Raw genomic sequence first — 17,969 nt, forward strand, 5'->3', positions numbered from 1 at the left:
CTCCAGCACGTGCTTTCAGATGGAGCGGCATTTACTATACAGAGCCGTAGTTCACTGACAAGCTACGCAATATCGCGTTCAAAACCGCAGGCGATTCATTGCCATTTACTATTGTAGTAAATGCCGCTCCATCTGAACGCATGTGCTGGAGATTTCTATGGCGAAATCTATGACTGCCAAAATCTGCAGTCTTTCAGTAATTTGTGTCATCCTCATCCAGATGGTGAATCTGGGCAAAGATCTGAGAAAAAGTTGTGTAGTGTACTCCAGCCTTTAATTCCAGCCAGTTGGAAACTATGTGCGAGTGACTACATTATTTCTTTGTGGTACCAAATACATGAGGAGTCGTAGCTAATTTGCCATTAAGAGGTGGCTCTCCTGTAAATGGCTGATGGTTTCTATGGAAACTTCCACTTGGCTAATAGCAGCCCTTTTACACTGGATTCTCATCTACTGTCAACACTGTGAAAACACATGATGTTCACTTTAAGGACCACATGAAATGAGAAGTCCTTTTCTACTGATTAGTCATAATTAGCAATGAATATATATGTAGGTTTAGATGTGCTTTACGAATTAGCATTTTGCAGCTGGTTTTAAGTGTATATTACAAGAAGATCCAAAGCATGTTCAGACCCCACACAAAAGGAAAATCATACTCCATGCCACATAACGATCAGTCACAAAATCTAGTAAAACTGTTCTTTTGTTTTTTTTAAAGTAATTGCCTTTTTAAATTATTTGAGTGACTTGACGTACTTTAAAAGAAACACAGAAAAGTTTGTCTAAAAAAGGGACGGTTCACCAAAAAATGAAAATTTTCATTATTTACTTGCCTTCAAGTTGTTCCAAACCTGTATGACATTTATTTTTCAATGATCTTCAGAGTGGTTTTTGTCCATACAATGAAAGTCAATATGTTGTTTTGGACTGCCGTAGTTAATCTGTCTTTATTTTTCTAATTAGAAAGTCATGGAAATGCTATCACAGATTTTTTTCTTTTGATATTCACCAATATCCACCTTATTTTTCCCATAAGAGCGGGCACGGCCATTTGTAAATTTAATGGGGTCCGGCTTCCGTTGTCATTCGCTTCCAGCTATTTTTTTGCTGTACAATACAGCTCGTTTTGCTGCTTGATATTGCAAACTGGTGTGTCTTACCATACTATTTTAATGTATTAGCTTAATTATGAACACACTGATTTGTAGTGCAAACAGTTTTAGCATTTACTATACTTTGTTATTCTCTGCGGCTAATGAACCGAAAGTCTCGCACATTCGCAGAAAACAACTTACTTCCGCGTTTCTTCATATAAAGTGAATTTTAATGTACTTGTACTACCTGTATTTTTTATGTTAAAAGATAGACATTGCTGCGTAATAGCAAACCTTAAATAAATTGTTTTCGACTATAATCCTGATGTGAAAGACAAAAAAATAATTTTAGAAATACAGAATGATTTTTGAGCAGATGTTTTATTTGTCATAAACATACTGCACAGGGAACACTGTAACAATACTCACCTGCCCCCCTAAACAGCAAAGACCTGCCCCCCTTAGTTACTGTTGCTATGTCCGACATTGCATGCTGTTCTCACGCAGTGAAAAATAGGCTACATCGCGGAGAAAAGAGGAAACTGACAACGCGCCGACAGACAAGACAGAGCAAGTTACTTTAGGCATGAAACAAAGTCTCAGATTTCAAATTTTGTCTTTTTTTTTAAAAATTTAAACAGTAAGTACCGTTTTGTGGCTCTTTAATGTGTCGTGACAGATCACTGTAGCGCTTCAGTTTAAGCGGCACATGAACCGATCATCTTGTCATATTTACTAGTTAAAGCATGAAATAAACATGAATGAACATCAGAAGGTTTTTGTTTCAACTGCGGAAAGACATCAATAGCTATAATTTGATGGCAAAGCTGAATCTTCAGCGTCACATGATTCTACAGAAATCATTTTAATATGCTGATTTGCTGTTTAAGAAGCATTTCTTCTTATTACCATTGCTAAAAACAGTCATGCTGCTCAATATTTTTTGTAGAAACCACGATGCATTTTTTTTCAGGACTCAATTAATAGAAAGTTCAACACAACAGCATTTATTTGAAATATATATCTTTCATAATATGTGACCCTGGACCACAAAACCAGTCATAAGAGTCAACTTTTCGAAATTGAGATTTATACATAATCTGAAAAAAACTGAATAAATAAGCTTTCCATTGATGTATAGTTTGTTAGGATAGGACAATATTTGGCCGAGATACAACTATTTGAAAATCTGGAATCTGAGGGTGCAAAAAAAATCCTTTAAAGTTGTCCAAATGAAGTTCTTAGCTATGCATATTACTAATCAAAAATTAAGTTTTGATATATTTACAGTAGGGTCTTTACCAAATATCCCAATGATTTTTGGCATAAAAGAAAAATCTATCATTTTGACCCATACAAAGTATTTTTGGCTATTGCTACATATATACCCCAGCGACTTAAGACTGGTTTTGTGGTCCAGGGTCACATATTATAAATGTCTTTAAAGTGAAGTGACGTGTGGCCAAATATGGTGACCCATACCCGGAATTTGTGCTCTGCATTTTACCCAAGTGCACACACACAGTAGTGAACACACACACCGTGAACACACACCCGGAGCAGTGGGCAGCCATATTGCTGCAGCGCCCGGGGAACTGTTAAACTGATCAATTTAACTGCAGTACAATTTAATTAGTGCATAATAAATAAAATAAATATATATTCTTAGACATTAATTAGCTAGATACCATTTTTGAAAATCATTAACAAGTCAATACTTTTTTTCCACTTTTTTTTGCTAACTATTTTGCAGTACAGTACAGAATTAGTAAATAATATAGTAGAACATATAGTACATTTTCTTGTTAGACATTAATATTAATTGGAAAATTGCACAACTAAGGTAAGACTCTTTACAGAACAAAAAAAAACTTGTATTTTACCTCATGTTTGTTGAAGAACTCTGAGGCCTTAAGTGCCTGTTTAATATCTTCAAGCCTTGTAACATAGGAGTTCTGTTAGGTGGGTGAAGGAGAGGAACACAACATTGACATTAATTCAACTAGAATTATACTAGAAGTTATTTTTTCAGTATTTTTCACTGGAGTGAGGCTCCAATTACACAATATCACCTTGTAGGTGCAGTTAATTTCAGTTTTTTTTCTGTTGAGGTTTTATATCTTCCTTCGCTTGCTTGTTTTAAAAATAAATATATCCTTTAAATGTAACGATCTTAAACCATATAGACCCTATACTGAACAGATGAGCATTTATGATACCGTTTCAACTGCCTAATGGGAGCATCACAAAGTAAACGATATCTGGCCTTTTTACATCAGACATATATATCCTGGAAACAAAGTACTTAAGGTGTTCATTAAGCCACAAAGAGAATATTGTTCCATTGAAATGTAGGTGTGCATGCATTATATCACAGAACAGGTTGGTCAAGTTCTCAGGAACTCACGCACAATTATGTTATTATTGCCTTCGACGAAATCCTTAAAGACCTGAATGACGTCTTCCTTTGACCGGGTCTTTTTGAAGTCTGTGTTGCAGGTTTCCCCTCTCTGAAATAAGAAAACAATGTATTGTATTGAATGTAAAAGGAAAAAAAAGTCAGATGAAGAGCTTTTACTGAAAAAAAAAAACAGCAGGTTGAGGATAATACAGTGTTCCCATAGTCATAGAAAAACATGGAAATAACTGGAAATTTTAAAGTGAGTGGGAACCTTGTTAATGTCCGTATGCTCTCAGAAAAGGTACAAAAGCAGTCACTGGGGCTGTACCTTTTCAAAAGGTACACTTTTGTATCTTTTATGTACTAATATGTACCCTTTAGGTACAAAATTGTAACTTTTGAAAAGATTCCGCCCCATTGACTGCTTTTGTACCTTTTTTTTTGAGAGTGTACAAAACATGTCAGTACTTTAATTACACTTAATAGAGTTTTAAAATGATTTCTAAATTATCTTAAATTGATTTGTGTTTGTACACAAAATAAAAAGAAAAAATTATAAAAATTATAATTATTATTTCATTATTTTCTATATGAATAGTTTAGTTATTATATATTTATTTATTTTGTATTTGTCATCACCATGACACACCATGTCTCTGTTTGGACTTTGTTTTCAGTTTGCTCTGTTTTGCCCCGTCTAGTTAGTTGTCATGATTATTGATTTGAGTTCATTTAGTTCAGGTGTGTCTAGTTAATTATCCTCGTTTGGTCTGTGTACTTAAGTTCCTGTCGTTTCAGTTTGATTTTTGTCAGGTATTGTTAACGTCAACATTCATGTGTGTCACCAACCTTCCTCTATGTGGATTTACCTTTATTGTGTGGATTTATTAAATACTGTTTTTCGTCATTTTCATCTTCTTGCGTGTTCATCGACACCTAAACTGTGACAAAATACCTGACCACGCAAAGAACTATGGATATTGCATCCATTAACGTTGCACCAAGGAGGGGCAACACGCTGCTGAGAGGAGCAACCGTTTTTATTTTTCAAGACTGCCGTAACTTGGAGGAATTCCTCGACACTTGACACCATGCGAGCTGCGATGACGTCTGCTTGATGGAGGGATTTTGGTGTTGTCTGGATGACGACATTCGCTTCGTCATGCCCAGAGGAGATCCGTACTGGACCCTGAAAGATTACATTAGTTTCACGTTGTGGGTGAATGAATCCACACTCACAGCGGATGAAGCGGATGTCAACTGCAACATCAGTGTCCAGCCACACCTCGCAGACATCTCACAGCCAGACCCAGAGCCCAGCCAATCATCACCCCGCTGCGCGGAGCTTCAGCCGGAGCCCGCCATGACCGATGAGCCATCACTAAGAGGAGTGACAGAGCTGAGGATCGCCCCGGAGCCAGAGCCTCATTCAATGTCTGACCAGGTGCGTGAGCCGGCAACGAAACCTACCACGGAGGATTACACAGTGGAGTGTGAGGGCACGGAGAAAAGCCCCGCCCACTGTTCCACCGCTGAGGGTGAGCTGAGGCAGGACTCTGAGGACTTTTCTTCTGAGATACCCAGTCTTCCGTCAGCGTTAGAACTGTTTGCCTGTCGTGTTATAGCCAAGGAGGACGTTTATGAACTGTCTGTCTGCCCTGAACTCCCTGTCTGTCCTGTCATGACCACGGAGGTCGTTCCCCTATCCGCTATCCGCTGCGCTCCCTGTAATGGGAGTTGCTATTTGGTGTGTATGGGCAGCATACACCATCCATGAAACCCTCGACTGTCATGAACTCCCACCCAGCCTCCCTCTCCTGAGCATTCTGCAATCCTCTACCTCGCTGCCACTGCATCCTGCCAGTCCCTCAGCTCATCCTCAGCCTCCCATCTGTGGATCAGAGTCACTGCGGGCCGGAGTATTGAGGTCGGAGGATCCCTGGTCTCCGCCTCCAACCTCCGAGACCTGGACTCCGCCTCCAACCTCCGAGACCTGGACTCTGCCTCCAAGCTCCGAGACCAGGACTCCGCCTCGGCTCATCAACCCATCAGCTCCACCATGGCTCACAGCTCCCTCGTCTCCACCGTGGCCCGTCTCCACCTCCGGCTCTGCCTTGGTCAGTCGTTAACCATCCACTGCCTCAGGACTCCTCAGCCTGCACCTCGTCCCTCTGGCTCTGTCAGGCTCCTCCTTCCCTCCGGCTCCACCTTGGTCCTCTGTCGCTCCGGCTCCACCGCGGCCTTCCGGATCCCCGCCTTGGTCGCTTGAGCCGTCTGCTCCGCCTTGTCCCTCCGGATCCTCCCAGTCGTCCTGGCTCATCGGCTCTCCGTCTCAGCCCTGGGCTCCTCTCCCACCTGCTCCGCTGTCGTCGGTTGGCCCCCTGGAGTCGTCAGCCCTTCCTCCACAATGGCTCCTTCCTCCATCGGCTCCACCGTGGGCCATATCCCTGGCTGGGCTCTGGAGCGTCTCATGCCTCCTCCTGCTCCGGGCTCCTCCCTGGATCCTCTCTCCATCTGCTCCTCCCTCCGTCTGCACCTCCCTGGACTCTGTTAGTTGTCGTCCTCCTCCCGGTCATCCAGCCACCTCCAGAACTTCCTCCGGCCTGTCTGTGCCAGCCCATCGCCATCCTTTTGTCGCCATCCCTCCGCCGTCTCCTGTCCCTTCCTTCTCTGTGGCGTGAGGTCACACCTTCCAGGAGGGGGGCAATCTGTCACACCATGTCTCTGTTTGGACTTTGTTTTCAGTTTGCTCTGTTTTGCCCCGTCTAGTTAGTTGTCATGATTATTGATTTGAGTTCATTTAGTTCTCGTTTGGTCTGTGTACTTAAGTTCCTGTCATTTCAGTTTGATTTTGTCAGGTATTAATGTCAACGTTCATGCGTGTCACCAACCTTCCTCTATGTGGATTTACCTTTTATTGTGTGGATTTATTAAATACAGTTTTTCATCATTTTCATCTTGCGTGTTCATTGACACCTAAACTGTGACAGTATTATTTATTTTATCTATTTATTAACATTATATAATAATTCATATTAATTGTATTTATGTATTTAATATTAAGTTGTATTGTTATTTGTTATTAATAATATAGAATATTAATATGACTGACTATATATACACATACATATTTAATAGTTTAGGAATATTTTTATTATTATTTATTTATATGTAATAGTTTTGTTAAAATGCAGAGGTATTTATATTAATAATTTCTTACTAATAGCTGTAATGTTATTTATTATTATTAGGTATTATTAATAACATTATATAATATTTATAGCTAATATTAATAGTTTTGTTAAATTGATCGATTCATTGATTTATTCATTCATTTAACAATGTAACCTTAGCACAAGTTTCAGTGTCTGGTTTTCAGCTGAACGCAAATTCTGCTTGCTGTGATCAAGCAGGCTGTGATTTTTAGGCACTGTGGCTACCTTAATACCCTCAATGCGGAAGCCCAGAGTGTTAGTAGAGCTGAGACTTTCTCTCCACTGCATATAGCGTGGTTTGGTAACAGCCCTCTGTTTCTTCTCCTCCGCTGTAGGAGCTTCACTGTCCACCTCCAGCATCTTATTATACAAGTCTTCACGCAGCTTTGGCTTCACCCTTGCCCGCACCAAATCCTCCTCCAGATATGTCCTGAAAATACGAAAGACAGAAAGTAAGTAAGTAAGAAAGAGAAAAACGAAGTAGATTTTTAAATAATCTATTGGAAAGATCAATTAATCATGCCTGAATTGTTAATTCAGTCATCGGCAGTTTTTATTTTGTTTTTCAAGCTTGAACTTTACTTGACTTCCTGTATGAGAAGAGGAAGTCACCAAGGGACTCCTTGCACAAAATGTCTCTCAGCATGTAAAAGAATGCGTGAAATGCGTGTGAGAAGGAAGCCCTCAGGGACGCCCTGTGTCTGCCTCGCTAAGTGTGCATCTAAGTTTTGACTGCATGTGCACAGGAAGTGGTTATTATTGTTGTGCGAGGGCCTCTCTCTCTCTTCATGAGCTCCACCCATCACCCTGACAGGATGCAGGCCAACAACCAGAACAGGTGTTTCAGCAGGCAGAGTGAACCTGCCATGCACAATATATTAGCATGACTATAAAAAGGAAAGAATTACACATTAGCAAAACGAGTAATACTTTCCATATTTAATAACAATAATTTTTATATATTATTACTATATTAAAAAATAACATTATATTAATACAATTAATAGTATATATTTAAATATTTGCACTGCTCTTTCTATTTAAAATAAATGCTGTGACCTTTCTATTATTTAAAGAATCCTGACGAAATGTATCATGGTTTGCACAAAAATATTAAGCAGCACAATTGCTTTTAAGCATTAATAATAATAAAAAGAAAAGATCAGCATATTAGAATGATTTCTGAAGGATCATGTGACAGTGGAGACTGGAGTAATGGCTGCTGAAAATTTAGCATTGCATCACAGGGATAAATTACATTTTAAAATATATTAAGATGTAAGCTGTATATATAAACTGTAATAATATATATTAATATTTCAAAAATTGAATAAAACTAAAAACAGCCTTGGTGACCATAAGACTTTAAAACACTTAAAAATCCTTTAAAAAGTATTGTATATCATTAATTTTATTAATGAACATGAATATTACTTTTTTTAAAGTAAGTAGTTATGTTTAAAGTGATTTGCATAATTAATTTGGTTTGCATTTTATTTGATTGGGTGGTTCTGTGACTATTCTTTTAAAATGTAATCAATGGTTAAATCTGTTTCGATTTATCATAAAGAAAAGGTACAACTTATGAAGCACATGCATTCCCTGTATCACTTGTAAACATTAAAATATACAAATACATAATAAATAAATAAAATAATCTGAGCAACGTGTCCATGAAAAGTAGCACCCATTACTCTACCTCACTCCCATCTTGCAGTCCATGACGTTGGGCAAATCAAACTTGGCCAAAAGGTCTTTCATTTTGAGAAAAAGCTCTCCGTCTCTCTTGACCACACCATAGTAGCTGGGCACGAAGGAATGTAAAGCATCCTCTTTCAGCCTCTCGAAACACAGCTTCTCATTCTCTGAGTATTTCTTCAGTATGGAGCCCTCATCCCCTGCTTTAAAGCTGCCTGGGCAGAAACACAAACACAGACAAAGGATGACTGGAGTCACTGGAGCACATATAATCAACGCAGCCAGTCAGCCAGATCTTAGTCAGGATGCGTGCCTTAATCATCTGTTCCTGAAAATGAATATTGCATGATGACTGTGCACACATGCATAGTGTTGAAAAGGGTAAATAATTTATGTTTGATATCTGAAAAATAAGTTTATACGTACACTGTTTTGGTTTTTGGCATGTGAATATGCATGAGTCAAGTGTCATCACATAACACTACACATAACCACTTCCCTAAAATGGTATCAAATGATTGTACTTCCTCATGTATTGAAAAAAAAAAAACAGTGCTGTTTACAATAAAACAGCCAGAAGACATGAGCTAAAATCAGTGGCGTTATTGCCAAGGAAGCAATCTGATGGAGATGATTACTGACAGTACAGAAATAAATAATGTCAAAAAAGAAGTTAAAAGTTATAACCCTATTTTTTATTTGCAAACAAAATAACTGCTTTCTAAAATAATAACTAAAGAACAAAAAGCATATTCAAGTCTGATTTGGTTTTAATAATTGCCTTCTAAAATAATAGCGTAAAACATATACATGTCTGACTTGAGGTTAATTATTAAATAATGAAATAATAATTTGATTAAAAAAATTACAATAGAAATATTGAATTAATGGTTGCTTTTTGATAGTCACAAACATTGTAAATTGCTGTCCCATATGCATTTACCCCGGAAACTGTGCAAACTGTGTAAATATGGAACTGAAACATAAATTTACATTGGACTAAAATGTGCAGCTTTTTGGGGGGAAGGTTTACCTTTATGGCCTGCTAACTGAACCCAGGACAGCCGTCTTCGCTGTGAGGTCAGTAAAGGGCAATTGACAATAGTCTTCAGCTTCCACCAGGCATTGCTTTGCTGGAACACATTAAAACATAATCATCCATGACTATGAAATAAGTGCATTCAATATTTCAAATACTCTGCTGTAAAAACAACTCGACCCTTGACCACCTGACAATAAGTCTGAGAAAAAAGAAGTGTGACCAGTCACCGAAACCAACCGACAGTGTTTTTTCAACACTGCACAATGTTCCTTAAGTGTGTGAGACTGAGTCATACACACATGGTCTCAGTTGGAGCTGTGAAGCTCTGTAATCTAGCACTTCAGCCCATAACATAGGCGTCTGGTTTGCTGCCCATTTCAAACAAGTGTTCTGAAAAACATTTCTGTTCATTTGAGGAGGAAGGTTTGCAAAGCATGCTGTGAATTTCTGTTCACAGCACCTTTTACTTTGATAATGTGACATAATTGTGATTGAACCAGGAGATCCAATTGTATCCACTTCCAAATAGAGTCAATTCTGATTTAATTTTGATTTTATAGTCATGATGTAACAGAATAGCGACAGATCTTATCTTCTATATTGTGACGTAAATCGGATTAAAACAGATTAGTGCAAGAAAAAATGCAGGGCAGGACTTGGCTCTATCTATCACTTGTTGACTGGATGGAGGCAGATCTAACTATAACCTTGTAGTCGTGATTGTAAAAGTTGTTTTACCAGAAGACTGAGTTATGACATTTTGACAAAAAATTATGGAGGTCAAAAAAATGCATGGATGATTTGTTCGCCATAACATCAATAACAAAGAGCTGCTCGATTATGGCAAAAAAAGTATATATAGAAGTTTGTTATGCTCATCCAGGCTGCATTTATTTGATCAAAAATACAGAAAAAACTGTAATATTGTGAAATATTATTGCAATTAGGGCATTTTTTTTAGATTCTTTGATGAATAAAAAGTTAAAATGAAGAAGTAAAGTGATGCTATTCTGATGCTTTTGATTGGTTTTCTTCGTTGAATTTGCAGCGCACCACATCTGCCAATTACATCAATTGTCGCTGAAAGCTTTAGGCTACAACCTGTCTGAGAGCCGCCACCATGGCGAGTGATAAAAATGTGTTCCGGTGCTTTAAAGTGTGTTCCAGTGCTGTGCTTTAAAATTAAATTAAATTGAATCTAAATTCAAGTTATGAAGGATTTTGAAAGTCTGACAGTAGTCAGTGTTGAGTACTACTGTAAGGTTAACCCTGCCTGCTTTAAATGTTTGAAAATGTTTAACAGTTAAAAACATTCATTAGAAATGTAGAAAAGTAATCAAAAAGTAATCAGTTACATTAATAACACAATTGAAATACTTACTTGTTACATTTTAAATAGGGTAACTTGTAATCTGTAACCTATTACATTTCCATAGTAACCTTCACCTTACTGAGATAATCACCTATCACTGGAATTTTATCAGTATTTTTTGTTACTTAATAAATATATGTTTTTAACAGCACTAAAAAAATCTATAAATATCTATTTTTCTTACGTGCACTTTGTGTGTTACTCTAGTTACTGCGTTTAACATTCGTATGGCAGAAAAGCCCTTAAATTCTTCTAACAAAGAAAATTAAATTAATTAAAACATAATTATTTTTCTTAAAATTGTAAAAACTAAATGTAAGAAAAAAAAACTTTAGGAAAATGAATACTGCAGGTGTTGAAATGCTTTGGGTGTAGCTGAAGTGCAGTGTTTGTTCTTCCACTTGATATGGAAAGAAACATGTTTGTTACTTTCTACCTCTGCTGATGTGCTGATGAAGCAGATGAGTGAAGTTTGCCTACATATGTTTAATTCACCCTCAGGTACAAAAGCTGAATTGAAAACCTTTACAATACAGTGTGCAGCAATTATTATTAAGCCTTTAAAATGGATGTAGTACATAAAACTTTGCTTTGGGGGGTTGGACAAGATCCAAAGAGTACATCATATATAAAGTCAAGCAGACTGCGCACGGCCCTGTATAAATACAGAGAAAAGCCATAAACCAAAGGCTATGCCCTGCACTTTGTGAAGCTGTACATACACCCACATTTTTAACACACCCGTAACTAAATATTGAACTGGACAGTCATGCAGACAATTCAAACATCATGGTGCCAACTCTCAAACAACTACCAATCACAGAGACACGTTTCTACGAAAACATAAATATCGTTACCTTCAATAAACATATACTGAACCACAAAGAGTCGACACTTATCTATTTTGTCTCTTTGCTACTAAAAATTACATTTCAGTAGTAAAAAAGTGAAAATATAAAAGCTGAACATGACTTCTTTGGTATCTTGTATTTACTAGTTAGACAAAAAGACACAACTCAGTTTTACCATGATTACATGTTGAAGCACATTTTTACTACAACAGAGGATTGTCGGTTTTTACACTGCCAATCTTCTTTTGTAGTAAAAATGTGCTTCAGAAGAAAAAAATAGAATAATTTCAAATGTGAGTAATAAAAATCCGTATTGTAATCACAAGAGTTTATAAAACTGACCTGAGCTGCTCTACCATCGAACTGCGGGTGGAAACTTGTTTGTGACACTGTGGCTTCTGCTTAAATGTCAAGCGGCAATGAGTTTATGTTTTGATACAGGCTGATAAAATCAAGTGTTTGTCACTGTATGTGTTTTTCCTATGCAGAATAGGTGTCTGCAACATTCAATTTATAAACTCTCAATGGTTTTTTACAGTGTCACTGAGCTTGACTTTTATTGGGCCAAAGAAGATGAACATTGATCAGTTCATTCAGTGCAAGATGTGTAACTTTCTGAAAAAGAAAGAGTAGATGCTATGCAGACACGGCATCCAGATTTACAGAGGCAAAATGTTTAAAGTACAATGACAGCGAAGGCCTTCTATGGCTGCGAATGAGCTTGAGGACCAAAAAACATGAGACATCCATTCAGAATAATCACATGGCAGAAGTGAGAAACAAAACAGAGATGATTGGTTAGAATTATCTATTAAGCACTTTGTTAAATATATTACTTCTACTTTTTTATTTAGTCCTTTGATTTACATTCACCCTTATTTGGCAAATGCTTCTATCCGAAGTGAGTTTTAATGTATTCAAAGTAACTTTCCCACCCACTAACTGCAATATTTTTGAAAAAAATTTGCAAAGGTCATCACTTTGGATTCACTTCTGTTACGGAAATTACAAGCATATAAGTATGTATATGAAAAAAAGGCTTTGGCACATAGCGGTTAAGCCTGTTGAGCTTGTTACTTTAACACTCAAAGTGCTGCCAGGTTATTAAAGCTGCACACCTGTGATATTTGCTCAAACTACATTGAAGACGCTCAATGCAAACAAAAAATAAACAATTCCGATAAAAACTCCGAACAGCCTACTTTGTAAACAGTGAAGGAGAAACATATCGATCTGCTATGGATGGATGGATATTTCAGTTATATTTTTTAGCTACTTACTACTGTAAATATTTCATCTGAAAGAGCATACTAGAGCCACCTGATACAAATCTAGCCTCAAATGCCATGTCGTGTCACAGTAGTTTTGAATGGCAACCCAGTGAACAGACATGCTTTCACAATTAGGAGCAAGTACAGACAAACAGACACCCACACAAACATACCATAATCATGACCTTGCATGAGCTCTTTACAAATATGGACTCAACACAAAGCTGTCATTGGATATGCAGATTTCAATCAAACATTTTCTAATGCCTCAGTCATGAGTACAAATGAGATTCCTCAAGATACAGCGGCAGGTATCAAAAGCCTCATTGGCAACTCAAGAACAGATAAAAAGGTTTCATAACTTTCAACAAGACAGTTCCTCATTATTAATCTCATGTTCTCATGACAGGTTTCGAATTGTCTGCTTTTATTTTAAAAAGAGATCTGTAGGAATAAAGAGCCTGTAATTCAATTCACCCAGGTCTCTCCAAAAGTCTATATTTACCATATAATAAATGAATCACAATAAAAAAAAAAAATTATTATTTCTTATATATCTTATAATTATCAGATATGTAAGACACAAAAATTGTATCTCAGTAAGTCATAGTAAGTCCACTTACTCGAATATGTGACCCTGGACCACAAAACCAGTCATAATTTTGCACCCTCAGATTCCAGATTTTCCAGTATCCAGTATCTCGGACAAATACAACGGTCCTATCCTAACAAACCATACATCAATGGAAAGCTTATTTATTCAGCTTTCAGATGATGTATAAATCTCAATTTCGAAAAAATTTACCTTTACGACTGGTTTTGTGGTCCAGGGTCACATATGTGTTGCTCTAGAAGTGGTTTTGTATGTGGGTTTTAAACACCTATTTTAATTAGGTCAAAGCCCTAGTTTTGGTTGGAAAAATAAATATATTTTTCCAAACTAAGCTGACATAATTACCATATATATATATATATATATATATATATATAAATACATTAGCATTAATAATAACAATAGTTACAATAATTGTTGACCAAGACAATGTTTATATTTTTGGTGCTTCATTAAATCTGTTTTTTAATTTGCTGAAAGTCTCATTACAGGATGTTAAATGTCAGTTTCAACTGTGACAACTTGCTCCAGCCTGACAGCCTGACTAACATGACCCACTATTGCACCAGGTTATCACAAAATATCAACATGTTTAATGAACTCGATTCTTTTTTTTTTCTTATGCAATAATGGTGGAAATGTACAGTAGTTTTTTGCAGCCAGAAATGTAATGTTGACACATAGCCTACTGAAAAATATTCACAGGAGTAAAAAGTGCGACAATTACCTGTCTCTGTCCACCCAGTAGTCCATGCCTTCTTTATTGATTACATTATAGCACGCATGAATGACTACATACATAACCTACCTCTCCTGGGTCCACCGAGTCGCCCAAATGCTCGAGAGTCACGATGCCTTTGCTTTTGGTCTCGTTGTCGCTGAGGATGTCATCCTCCGACTCGTCAAACGCCGTGGAGGAGCCGTTGGAGGAGATGGAGGAGTTGGAGAGTTTGCGGCGCAGCTGTCCGTTGACCTCCTCCAGATCCTCCTCAGTGATCGCCCGTGAATCCCCATCAGACGTGATGGTCACCTGCGGCACTAGGCACCCTCTCCCCGGTTTACCGTCGGAGAGACAGCCTGCTTGCCCACTGAACTGTTCCGCCATCTGTGCTTGATCATCACAAATCTCTGTGGATGAGATAGCGCATTTCCTTATTCGACCATAGCCTACTGCTGTTTATTGTGTATCGGGTAAACCTTTTCTTTGTCCATCTGAAAAATATCAAATCATTATCAAATATCAAAATAACAAGGAATGTAGACTGTTACAAATATAGTAAAAGTAAAGGTAAATTTATTCAAAGTCACATTAATTACTAGATTTCATTCAATATATGTTGCGATATCTGTACTACAATGTTATAAAGCATAATTTAGTTTATTAGAAAAGATTCTATTGTTCATCAGATTTATGTTAATAAGTCTATAAATGTCAAAAACAGACTTTACCTAAAAGATCTGATTCTCATTATAGTTTACTATATTTTTAATGCTGTAATTCATTCATGTTGTGGTTGTCAGAATTTTACAGGAAACACAGTGAAACTAGCATTTTGGTGACTGTATAGAAACTCTATGCCATTAAATTATATAATACTACCAAACTATTGGAGCTATATAAAATCTGGTTGTTATTATAAAATGTAGCCCACTGATAATAAAACTGATGTATAATTAAAGGTCACATGATGACTTCAAATTCATCAGAATTGCCCTTTCCAGTAACTGTGGTCATACAAAAGCAAAACACATAACACACGGCACAAACATAATGAAATAAACATCAACTAAATAACACAAAACATTCCATTGTACATAAACAATAACATAAAAATTATTGGAATGGCCATTTCAATTCACGCATACGTTTTTTTTTCTTCTAAAAACATTATAGTCAACAATATTTTGCCCTTAAACACGTTGATTTATTAAATACAATTTTCTCTGTAAATTAGAAAAGAATTCTTACTTTTTAAACAATTTACATGAACTAGAAAACATTTGAAAGTAAAATCACATGTAAGCTATTGTTTTTTGAACAAACTGGGATATTTCCTGTAGGATTATAAAATATTATTTCATCTGTTTTGACATATTTTTCCATCATTTTTACCAAATATGTTAAGGTAACTTACAGTTAACCAATGAAGAGTTGTTACTGTATTCTCTTTCGGTTGTCGTAGTGTTGTGCTGTAGTTTGTACTTCCTCGCAGTAGGTGGCAGTAAAGCTCTAAGTGGCAGGTAGAGGTCACGCACACAACACAAGAGAAGGAGAGCGCAATTCTTTCCAGAGCATTTTAGTGAAGCTCCGGATTGCTTCCCTGAACTCTTTAACTGTCCAAGTGCAATTGCATAATTAACTCGACAGTTTTTTCCCAGTTTTGTTTTGCAGTCGCTACAATTCCCAAAATGTTGGCTGTCAGAAGAGCATTACGTCTCTGTCAAAGAGTGGCAAATGTCAGTGTCTCGCGTCGTGGATGCGCTGGAGCTGTTCCCGTGGACGACATCGTGAACGGTCTTACCGAGGAGCAGATCCAGGTACAGTATCCACACACCTGTTACTAAACCTGGAGCCAAAGCTCGTGAAATGTCACCGTTTCTTGTTAGTCTTGTTCAAGTTTAGCAGGGATGCGCTAGTTAGCTGGGCTAGCATACACGATGACCTTTGACTCAATTTTAGGAACTTAAGACTGTGTACATTTAGTTGCCAGGCATTTTTTCATAAAACGCATACAGATCCAACCTTGACATTGAAAAATGTAAGTACAGTTAGAAGTTAAGTTAAAAGTTAAATATTTCTGGGGTTTTAGTATATGATAGACTGACGTACTTTCACTGCGGCCTGTGCTAAGTGGGCACGCTGTGTGGGTGTGAACGGACGGCGCGTTTTGATTGGTCAGGATCATTTTTTAAACCCTTTATTAGCTTTGATAGAAGCCCACTGGAAACTCATAACACAACTTAAAGAAATCTGCTATTGAACATATTGCTTAAGTTTGGACATGGCACTCAGTGTTGTGTGGTGGTCTTCTGAAATCAGGAGGCAAATATACTTCTTAGCCCAATATAAATTAATGATCCAATTCTGTTTTATGTTTAATGGTGTCGAGGTTAAATGTGTATGAAATAACCAATTTCTTTATGCTAAAAAAGTTTATTTTATTATAGACACTAACCTGCAAAGTTCTGAACAGTATTTTTTTTCAAATGAATGAATACTTTTATTCAGCAAAAGTAAAATAAATACATTATAATGTTACAAAAGATTTCTATTTTAAATAAATTCTGTTCTTTTGAACTTTGTTTATCAAGAGCTCTGAAAAAATACAGCAGATCTGTTTTCTACATTGTAATAAGAACTGTTTCTTGAGCAGCAAATCAGCATATTAGAATGATTTCTGAAGGATCATGTGACACTGAAGACTGGAGTAATGATTGCTAAAAATTCAGCTTTACATCACAGGAATGAATTTCATTTTAAAATACATTGAAATAGATTAGGTTATTTTAAATTGTAATATTATTTCACAATATTATTTTTTGCTGTATTTTAAGAATAGAGTACATATGTAGGCCTATAATATGCTTTTTATTATAACCAACTCACATCAATGATTTATCAATCATCAATGATTTATATATCTTTATTATTTTACCACTAACTGTGTTTGGCTTTTGTTAATTGTTACAAATATAACATTTTATATTATTACTTATTCTGCAAGTGTATTGATTCCTGCAGGTATAGAGGTGCTATTGGACAGGATTAGTTACAAACATTAGTGGAATTCATGCATTAAAAACAATATTTGTTTTGCGTTTGGGCCGTTAATTTAGGCACTGCTTCTCCTGCCTTCTCAGACAGAAAAAGTAAAACCATGGTATGTTGGTTAGTGTAATACCTTGATAATCTTTGAAGCACCATGAGAATACCTTAGTGTATGAATATGGTAATCATGCAGCAAAATGTTATTGATATCTTGCTGTTACTAGGGTTGGGCCGATAGACGATGCCATCGCCGATGGCTGACAGACATCATGATGTCGAGCTGGCATTGTGATCCCCCCCCCCGCAATCCGCCGCATCCCAATTCCATGTTCGGTAAGGAAATTAAGTGTACTACGGAACCCCTAAAGGGAATAAATAGCCTACGAGATGGGAGGGAATTCTTTCTCTCGCAATTATATCGTTGGGTAATTATACTGTAGGCCTATATAAATTGCGGGCATCAGGGAGCCGCTACTAATATGCAGGGCATTGAAGCCGCTTTTGAATGTGCGCTCTCATTTTACTTTCACTTTCGAGATTCACGATCACACGGACTCTATACTACGGAGCGGCCTTACCTACCACACATTTTACAAGATTAGATATTTGTCAGTGGTGCTCAGTATCTGCAAATCATTCT

General features: G+C 37.0%; 2 protein-coding genes across 2 annotated transcripts in view; one reads left to right on the top strand and one right to left on the bottom strand.

The window, feature by feature from the left end:
- Nucleotides 1-456: 456 nt before the first annotated feature.
- Nucleotides 457-15,370, bottom strand: LOC107719491 (inositol-trisphosphate 3-kinase A-like). Its single transcript, XM_016526910.1, has 8 exons — nt 15,364-15,370; nt 14,369-14,733; nt 9,445-9,544; nt 8,413-8,626; nt 6,939-7,143; nt 3,509-3,607; nt 2,981-3,052; nt 457-462 (listed from the first exon to the last, which is right to left on the bottom strand). The coding sequence occupies exons 1-8, from the start codon at nt 15,368-15,370 to the stop codon at nt 457-459; spliced, it is 1,068 nt and encodes a 355-aa protein (XP_016382396.1).
- Nucleotides 15,371-15,793: 423 nt separating this feature from the next.
- The window catches only part of ivd (isovaleryl-CoA dehydrogenase), an 11,005-nt gene continuing 8,829 nt past the window's right edge, over nt 15,794-17,969 (top strand). Inside the window, exon 1 of the mRNA XM_016526868.1 lies at nt 15,794-16,098. Within this exon, the coding sequence (XP_016382354.1) occupies nt 15,970-16,098 (129 nt within the window). The 5' untranslated portion in view covers nt 15,794-15,969. The remainder of the gene's footprint in view (nt 16,099-17,969) is intronic.

The sequence above is a fragment of the Sinocyclocheilus rhinocerous genome, unplaced genomic scaffold, assembly GCF_001515625.1.
Source record: "Sinocyclocheilus rhinocerous isolate Xijiao unplaced genomic scaffold, SAMN03320098_v1.1 scaffold1234, whole genome shotgun sequence".
Classification (NCBI taxonomy): Eukaryota; Metazoa; Chordata; class Actinopteri; order Cypriniformes; family Cyprinidae; genus Sinocyclocheilus; species Sinocyclocheilus rhinocerous.